This window comes from Mustela nivalis (genome assembly GCF_964662115.1).
Source record: "Mustela nivalis genome assembly, chromosome: 11".
Lineage (NCBI taxonomy): Eukaryota > Metazoa > Chordata > Mammalia > Carnivora > Mustelidae > Mustela > Mustela nivalis.
This window is the reverse complement of record NC_139030.1, coordinates 68,614,542-68,623,141: the sequence shown is the minus strand read 5'-3', so window position 1 is coordinate 68,623,141 and position 8,600 is coordinate 68,614,542. Positions and strand designations below refer to the sequence as shown.

The following is an 8,600-nucleotide window of genomic DNA, read 5'->3' as shown; positions in this document are numbered from 1 at the left end:
TAGCCTGAAGGTCTGTAGTTTCATCTCCTTGTAATACCTTCGTCTGGTTCAGGTATGGGGTAATGCTGACCACATGGAAAGCTTGGGGCTGCCCGGCGCACCCAAGGGTGCGTGAACAATGCGGGTGGGTGTGGCCAGGGACCAAGGGACACAGGTGGGCGCCTTCATGATAAACATCATCTTGTCCCTCACACCTCTTGGGCTCTCGGCACCCCCCCCCACACCCTGCCTCCCCACCGTGAGCAGTGGGTGCTGTCTCTGGTCAATGCTGGACATCTGGCCCAGCGGCCATTTCCAGCCTCATCCAACAGACTTCACACACAAATAAAGCCACTGTGGAGGCCCGCAGGTCTGGTGTTGCATAAGGAGCCACATTTATTTCTTAATTGGACAGAATCTTAAGTGCACACACACAGTACAGGAGCCTAGAGCCTAACACTCGGGTTTAGGACGTCAGGGAACTAGAGTCGTTACATCAGGATGGTGGTTACAGGGCAGGGGCCCAGGGTGTGCCACAACCACATATGTACAAGCTAGGGGAAGCTGAGGGGACGGCGAGCGGCAGGAAGCGCAGGCCCACAGGAAGCCACAGCCTCTGCTGATCCCAGGGATAAGAGGAGGGCGCCTTCTGGAGTCCTGAGCGGGAGAGAGCTGACAGAGGACCAGCAGCTTGACCCCGCTCACACCTGGACCGGCAGCATTCAGGAACTCTCCCCGAGTGTTCACCACACCTGCCCCTCAGGGAGGGCCCCTCATTGCAGCCCCCGGGGGCCCGGGAGTATGTGTGTGTGTGTGCGATGGGTGAATGGGACACGGGCACCGAAGGAGTGATGACTTGGAAAGAACTCAGGAGCCTCTCAGCTCTCCCCCGGGGACTGGCCTGGACACAATGGAGCCCAGCACCCCCCCTTCCTGGGCTCACCCTCCCCTGGAGGAGGCAGAGAGCTTCTCTAGGGGAGGATGGCTGTCCCTCAAACCAAAATGAGTGGCATTAAGCAATAAAACAAAAAACCTCCCAGAGACTTGGCTTTCTGGATCTTTCCGTCTCTTCCCACTTAGTGGGAAATTGTCAGGTCTGACCTTCCTCTCTGCACCCCACAATGGGCAGACCTCCAGGGGCCCCCAGATCAGCCCCCTGGGGTCACAGAGGTGAAGCCCACACCCCAGTTTGCTAAATGCTTGGCCCCCTAACATGACATGTGGGTAGCTTCTGGTGAGGGCAGATGTGAAGAGACCAGCTTTTCAGACTCGGATTTCTCTCCCCAGCACTCTGAGGGTCTGGCTGTGACAACAGGGCCAGGGCTTCCAGCAACTGCCAAGGGGCATCAGGCCAAAATTAAACAGTCCTTGAGGAACCTCCATGGCTGTGGAGGCTCCTGAATTTGGGGTGGTTCCCAGAAACCCTCACGCAGGCCCCCTTCCTTCAGCTCGCCCCACGAGGCAGGTGCTCTGCAGGTTGGCTGGCCTCAGATACCTGCGTCCTGGGTACGAGTGCCTCAGACCATCCAAGGCCACGGCTGCAGGCTGGCTGACCTGAGTGGGCTGTGGCCAGGGCCGGGCACCTCCGGGCTCCCTGCAGGCACGTGGGGCTCCTGGGAACCAGCTCACCTTAGCACAGCCCCTGCCCTCTGTGGTCCTCCTCCCTGCCCTCCAGGCCCTCGTAAAAGCCAGAAAAAGTGCTGCTCTGGACTAAGCCGCACCCCTGCTCTCTGTGTCTCGGCCTGGGAACATCTGGTTTCTGGATGACGTGTGATTTCAGTCTGGATGGGAGCACTCATCCAGTGCCTCCAAGGAAGGCTACGGAGCCCTGTGCCTTGCAGATGTGGCCTTCCAGGACACGCATCCTAGTGAAGTAGCTACTACTCCAGGGGTGCCTCCCAAGCACTGGTGGTGGGGGGGGAGCAGAGAGCAAAAGGGGCCACTGAGGCACTGCCTGCAGCTGGGGGTTTAGAAGGCACGCTGGCCTCTCTGCTTCTGGCCGGGCTGGGGCGGCTGGTGGGCCACACCCCACTGCCAGTGGCCGCTTAGGTCGGGTGCCCACCAGCCTAGTCCCACATCCGAGGTGGCACTGAAGGGGCCTGAATAACTTTCCCCAAGGAGCGCCCCCAACTAGAACCTTCTCATCCGGTGTGGGAGCTGACCCCACACATCCCTGGAGGAATGCAGCTATACACCCTCCCAGCCTCGGTGCACAGAATGCAGATAGGGTCCACATGTCACGTGGTTGTCTATCGGGGACGGCCCAGGCTGGATGGGGCGGGCTTTGGAACCTCTGACCAGGTGTGACACGGTAATCCAAACTGGGTGAAGAGGTGAGGGGTCTGTGAGCCACGCCCCGCAGGGCCTGTAAAGACAGCAGAGAACAGTGTGGACAGACCGGCTGGCCGCGAACTTGGTCCTGGAACCCCTTGAACTCTGAATGAAACCTGCTCTCAGGGGGCCATGGCAGGGACAGGGGTTTTGTGGTTTGGTTGCTGTTTTTCCTTGAGTTGGAAGGAGGCCAACTGAGTGTGGGAACAGGTCATTGAAAACCCCCGGGCCCCGCAGTCTCTTTGACGTGTTTCTGGTCTGGGTGTGATGCCTGACCAGACTCTCAGCCTGGGGCCGACCCTTGCCCTGTGGGGGCTGGGCCTTGGGTGTGGCATCTGCACAGAGAAGGAAGTAGATCTTGGAACAAGAGCTCCCAACAGCACGAGGACAGCCCCTGGGTGCAGGACAGGAGCATCTCCCTGAGGACAGTGGCCGGCCGGCTGCCCTCACCTGACCCCGGGACTCTCAGAAACTCTTCTCTTGGAGTAAAGGGGGAGGTCACACACTTTCTTCCCAGAAACGACCTGGAGCTCACCCCATTTCTCACCGCAGCTGCAGAAGCAGCACTTGAAGCCCCTGGCTGCCCGACCACCTTGAACCCCAGCCACCTGCACGTCGGCGGCCAGGACACACGACGCCAGCTGCAGTCCCGGCTGGGAGAGCCCCACAGCCCAGGGGCCCGTCTGCCCGGTCTCCCTCTGCTCCACATGCTCCCAGGGAAAAGCTGCATCTCTGAGGCTGTTGTCCGGGTGATAGGATGCCACTTCCTGCTGGAGGACTGCACACCCCGCTCCACGCAGCTCAGGATCCAGGCACCAGGTCCCCTGACACTCACACTCCCCCTACCCGGGATGAAGGCCTTCCCCCCCATGTGGCTGGGGAGAAGCCCCCGCTCGGGCCTGGCCAGGCGTGCCCCATGGTGCCAACCAGGAGGCGCCTGGCCTGTGCGGATACCTGTTCACCATGGCTTTCCCTATGAGCCCTGGGGGATGTGAGTGGGAGCAAGCGGGGGACAGGGTCCATCTGAATCCTACAGATCTATGTGAAGGCATTAGAAATAAATACTTATAAATAGAACACAGTCTTATAGTTAATTTCTGAGTGGACCGTTTCAATGTCACTAACTAATGTATATTAATTATAAGTCTGTCTATGCTTAAAAAAATATTAGAACGGCAGCGATGCCCCTGTGGCTTGTGCCCTCTGCCTTTCCAGCACCTCCCAGCTCTTCCCACCCAGGGCACGCTCGGAAAGACCAAAGAACAAACATGGCCTCTGCTGGGAGCAGGACAGGTCGTATGGTGCAGGTCCCCGGGCCAGAGGTGGCGCTCACGGGGCCCAACGCGGTCCCCAAGAGGGGACTCACTGGCTGGCTGGTAGGGGCAGGCTGGGCGCAGTGACATGACGGGTGGTGATGAGGGCTTGGGGGGCCAGCCTGTGGCTGTCCGGGAGGGCTCCGGCTCACACCCTCATCTGGGCAGACCGCCTTCTGGAGAGCTTGGACCTGCGGGAGGGTCGGGAGACATGCCACGGTCGGGATGCCAGCTTCCACATGGCTGACATCCCCTCTGCTTCCCCTCACCCGGAGACCAGCTCCTGTCCCTGGGACTCAGCGCCCCTGCCTTCTGGAAGGCCTGGGTGTAGGGGAGTGGGGCTCACCTGAGCCCGTGTGTCATGTTTCCAGCCACAGAAGGACGGCCCCCTAGTACAACACTTAACCAGCAGCAACAGCCAAACAAGCTTTAAGGTCTTCAAAACCTGCTCCCTCAGGCCCAAGGAGCAGGGCAGGCACTGCCAAGAGAGCCCATACCGTATGGTGCCGGCCAGGAGAGGATTGAAGGCGTACAGCCAGTCGTGCATGTCCTTGTCACTGTTGGCCTGCAGCAGGATGCCGCGGTGCTCCGTGCACACAGCGAACGTGTTGGGCGTCTGTGAAGGCAGGAGGCCGTGAAAAGGTGCGAGGCCTCCCCACCATCCCAGTCAGCATGCAGGGCCGTGCTTCCCGGGGCCCAGCTGGAGCAGCTCGGGGGTGGGGGGTGCAGGACACGGGAGAGAAGACCCCCGGGAGAGAGCTAGGAAGGCTGCCCCACTCTCCGTGGCCTGCACAGCCCATTCGGACGCAAACAGGTGTGGCCTCCTAACAGAAGGGTCTGCGGTCAGGACACCCTATCTCTTGCACGCCCCAGGGCAACCTTGCCACTGCTCTGTGCCCCCCGAAGACGTGTCTACCCCCACAAACGAGGTTCCTTCCCCTTGACATGGCTTAGCTGCTGGGCCTGGCCTCCTCTGCTAAAGGCCGAGCCCTTGTGGTGGGGGACAGTGTGGGGAAGCAGCCTGACATTGTGTCCCCAAAGCCCACCACAGGGAATCAAAGATCAGCCAGCGGGCACTGAGGCTCCCAGAGGAAGGGGTTGAGGTCCCCGGCACACACATCCAGTGCCACTGCTGACTCCGAGAGGAGAAAAGCCAGGGGACAGGAAGGCCGGACTCCCAGGCCCACTACATGACCTGTCCCATGGGGCTGGGTGGCCCCAGGAGAAGGGGACTGGGTATTGACTTCTCCTGAATGGGAGTGGGTCAATGCCTGCTCCCCCTCCCCAAAGGACCACAGCCCATCACGGCTGGTTGTCATGGGATTGAGGAGCCCTACGGGTGGGCAGAGGGGACCCCCAACATGAGAGGCAGAAGGATGCTGTGCGAGACAGAACACTAGGGCTGTGGTCTGGCAGCTAGCCGGAATAGGGCCCCCCTCCCCGAGCCCTGCTGGCGGCTTGCAGGCCTCAGCCTGCCCGGAAACCCATCCCATCTCCCGGGCCGCACCTTGAGCATGGCCTGCTGGTCCTCGCTGTACTCCACCTGGGCGGTGGACAGGTTGAGCACAAACCTCTCCACGGAGTCCTTGTCGCTGTTGTATAGGTAGGCATAGGGACGTCGTACGACCACAAAGCGCTTGGCCCAGCCTGCCGTGTGAGGCTCCAGGAAGTGTAGGTAGCCCTTCTTCGACACGATGGGGCTGCAGGGCAGGGACAGCTGCTGGCTCCTGCGCTCCTGGCCCCGGGGGAGGGGGGTCCCCACGCTGGCCCCCCACCCACCACCAGGCCCCTGGCAGTACTGGACACTGGGAAGGTCAGACAGGGGCCCCCAAGAACGGCCAGGGCCAAAGTGCTGGGAGATGCCTGGCAGAACCCCAACCTGGGTGGTCGGAGACCAGAACCACCAGTTCTGAGCCTCAGTTTCCCCATCTGTACAACAGAGAAAGTGAAACAGAGCAGACACTGCCCCGAGCAGTCATTCCCTGTCACGTGAGCGTGACCCATAGAGTGTGGCCTTCTTGGGGCTACACAGGTGTCAGACTAGTGACGCACAGATGCACAGAAACCGGAGTTCTGCAGGGGCACCCATCAGGTCCCCTGCCCGGGGCCTGGGCCTGGTCCAGCCTCCTCCTTGCTCTTTCTCTACCCCCGCCCAAGGTTGGGGTGCCCAGCCTGTCTCCCTCGCATGGAGCTGTGGGGACAGAGCTGGCTGGGTGGGGCCTCAGAAGCACCCCTGTTTGGGGGCCCCCCACATACCTGACCCGGATCTCCTGGATGTCAGGAACCAGCAGGCGCTGGGGCTCCTTTTCTGCCTCTGTTGCCCGAGCCGGGGAGGGAAGCTTCTTGGAATCTGCCTCTGGCACAGGCTCGGCCTCTGGGCTGGCCGGCCGGGAGCAGGGCTGAGGGGTCCTGGGAAAACAAAGCCAAGCCTCTGCCTTCCTGCGAGGAGACGCCCTGGCCAGGCCAGGCCACCATCTTGGTGGCTTCCTCCCACCCCCTGCGTTACCCCCTTAGGCTGCCATGAGTACCTCTCAGGATCTGTCCACCCAGACGCACCCACAGCTGGGGCTGGAGGGCCCAGGCTACCCGATTCCAGGGCTGCACCAGGGTGCCCCGCTGTCCCATGGCACCTTCTGTCCCCCGCCCTCGTGAAAGCGGTCCCTCTCCCCAGATGGCCCGTGGAGCCCGGGCTGTCATGTCTTCAGGGGCTCTCCGCACTGGGGCTTGCTGGGTCCAAAAAGCCTGACCCATGGCCAGGGAGGCCCGTCTCTGGGGAGGCCCAGAGGGCTTGGATGAAATGTGGACACCTTGAAGGATATAAAATGTAAGGGCTCAGGTGTGGGCGGTGCTAGCATGGCTGGGGGAACGGGGCAGATGGCCGGGCATATGGCCGGGCATTGCGGCCACTGCCACAGGGCTCACCTTCTATCCTACTGAGTATTGTGTGAGCCCATCCCCCTGAAAGGGTTTTTGGTTTTGTGCCATTTGATCCATTCAGCATTAGTCCCCATGACACTAGAAATCAGTGCTTCAGCCGAAAACGTCCTTGGGAGAGTCAGACGACTGGAGAGCAGCTAGGGGCCATGCCGGTCAAGGGTGCAGGGTGGACCGCCCCCCGCCCCGCGCGCCCTGCCCTGCCCAGCTATGTGCGGCCTTCCCAGGTCACTGTTGCCCCACCCCATCCCCATGCTCTGCACCAAAGCGGCAGCCACACCGTCCTCAGCAGGTTTATAGCCCTGCCAACTTCTTCGGGGTCTGCACTCACCTCAGCTCTGCGGCTCCGTACCGCCCTTCAACCAGAGAGGGGCAGGTGGAGGAGGGCGTGAGCGTGGCTGCGCCCAGAGGTGACATGGAGGGGTCCCGGAGCAGGGTGACAGACATCTCAGAGAGCTGTGGAGAGAGCGAGCCTTTCATGGGGCAGACGGGGTGTGGACGCCCCCACAGTGGCTAATCCCTGCACCTTGGCTCATGTTTTACCTCCATTTAGGGCACCCCCCACTCCAATGGCAGGCCAGACCCCCTTCCCAGCCTCCCTTGAACCTCTCCCAGCCCCACGAGGCCCTGGCCTGCCCTTCCCCGGGCTGTGGGCTCTGTCTGGCCTCAGGAGGGACTTGTAACAGCTGCACTCCAAGGAGGGAGCAGGGACCACATCCGCGTCAGAGAAGGCTCTGCCGCCGTGTAGTCTTGGAGCCCCGACTGTAGGATGGGCAGTCCAGGAGCCTCAGGGAAAGGCCCTTCCAGGCAGAGGGTGAGGCTAGTGCAAAGCAGGAAGGCCAGGCTGCAAGAGGGCTATGCATGGTGGGCTCTGTGCCAGGGTAGGCGGGGGGGCATGAGTGGCCCCTTTGGTAGGGGAAGACAGCTCCAGGGCTGGGGCCCGAGCACCCAGGACAGAGGCAGCTGAGGGCCGGGCTGGAGGCAGCAGGGAGGGTCCTGGATGGGCCTAGCCCTGGTTCGCCCTGAAGGCCCCAGGGCTCCATGGACCCCACACACAGACCAGACCAGGCCCTTGGCTAGGAGGTGCTCCTTTGGGCTCTGAGAGTATGTTTCTAAGAAAACCCTTATTTCCTTCTCTGGACGGGGGTGAGAACTGTTCTTGGAGACGAAAGCCCTGTGGACAGCCCCTTGCTGCCTACCTTGCTCTCGCTCGCGCTGACGCAGACATGGCTGTGGGTGTACTCTCTGTTGAACGTGTGCGTGAGGAGGCGTAAACACTGTAACGAGAGCAAAGGTCCAGTTGGGGGTGGTGCCCCAGACCTGGCTCGACTGCAGCACAGCCCCTGGATGTGGAGGACTGGCTGAAGGCCTGGACACAGTGGCTCCAGCCTCTAAGGTGATGAGTGAGCCAGGGAAGCCTCTGGGAGCAGGCCCCGGGCCGAGGGCAAAGATTGGGGGGACAGCATTGCCCAGCCTAAGAGGTCTTCCCAGTGGCCCATCAAGCTACCCAAGGAGCCAGCTCTGGAGAGAGGGCTGAGCTCCCCATCAGCACAGGTATTCAAGGAAGCAGATCACTGCTTGGGGGAGGAAGCTGTAAAAGGCTGCCAATTCCAACATATGTGGAGTGAGTGGCAGGCAAAGGGCCTCTATGGACCCTCCTTGTCCCAGCTCCCGCCCTAATAGGACAAGGCTGAGTCCCCAGAGCCCTGCAGGGACCACAGTCAGGGCAGTGCTCCCTGAGCTACCTTGACGGCCAGCTCCCGTTGCCTCTCGTTGGGAGCCTCCACAGGGGACGGCCGGCCCTCAGCAGAGAGTGGGGAGGAGGGGCTGGATGAGCCGTGGGACCCGGAGTCCTCACTGGAGGCAGGGGATGGCGCCTCGGGGCCGGGCCGCTGGGTGGTCTCCAGCTTCTCCCGCAGCAGCAGGTAATGCCTGGTCTTCTCCACCTGCAGGAGGCGGGACATGGCTCAGCCGCTGCACCCCAGGGTCATGTGGACCCGAGAGCCCACCCACTGTCTCCCCATGGGCTGTGCTGCTGATGGG

General features: G+C 61.8%; 1 protein-coding gene across 26 annotated transcripts in view; it reads right to left on the bottom strand.

The window, feature by feature from the left end:
* Positions 1 to 350: 350 nt before the first annotated feature.
* The window catches only part of KIF1A (kinesin family member 1A), an 89,998-nt gene continuing 81,748 nt past the window's right edge, over positions 351 to 8,600 (bottom strand). For all 26 annotated transcript variants that reach the window (XM_082691107.1, XM_082691127.1, XM_082691129.1 and 23 more), the window contains 7 exons: positions 8,303 to 8,503; positions 7,757 to 7,834; positions 6,889 to 7,013; positions 5,880 to 6,032; positions 5,131 to 5,323; positions 4,121 to 4,239; positions 351 to 3,814 (listed from right to left, as the gene is read on the bottom strand). In XM_082691107.1, coding sequence (XP_082547233.1) covers positions 3,772 to 3,814; positions 4,121 to 4,239; positions 5,131 to 5,323; positions 5,880 to 6,032; positions 6,889 to 7,013; positions 7,757 to 7,834; positions 8,303 to 8,503 — 912 coding nt within the window. In that variant the 3' untranslated portion in view covers positions 351 to 3,771. The remainder of the gene's footprint in view (positions 3,815 to 4,120; positions 4,240 to 5,130; positions 5,324 to 5,879; positions 6,033 to 6,888; positions 7,014 to 7,756; positions 7,835 to 8,302; positions 8,504 to 8,600) is intronic.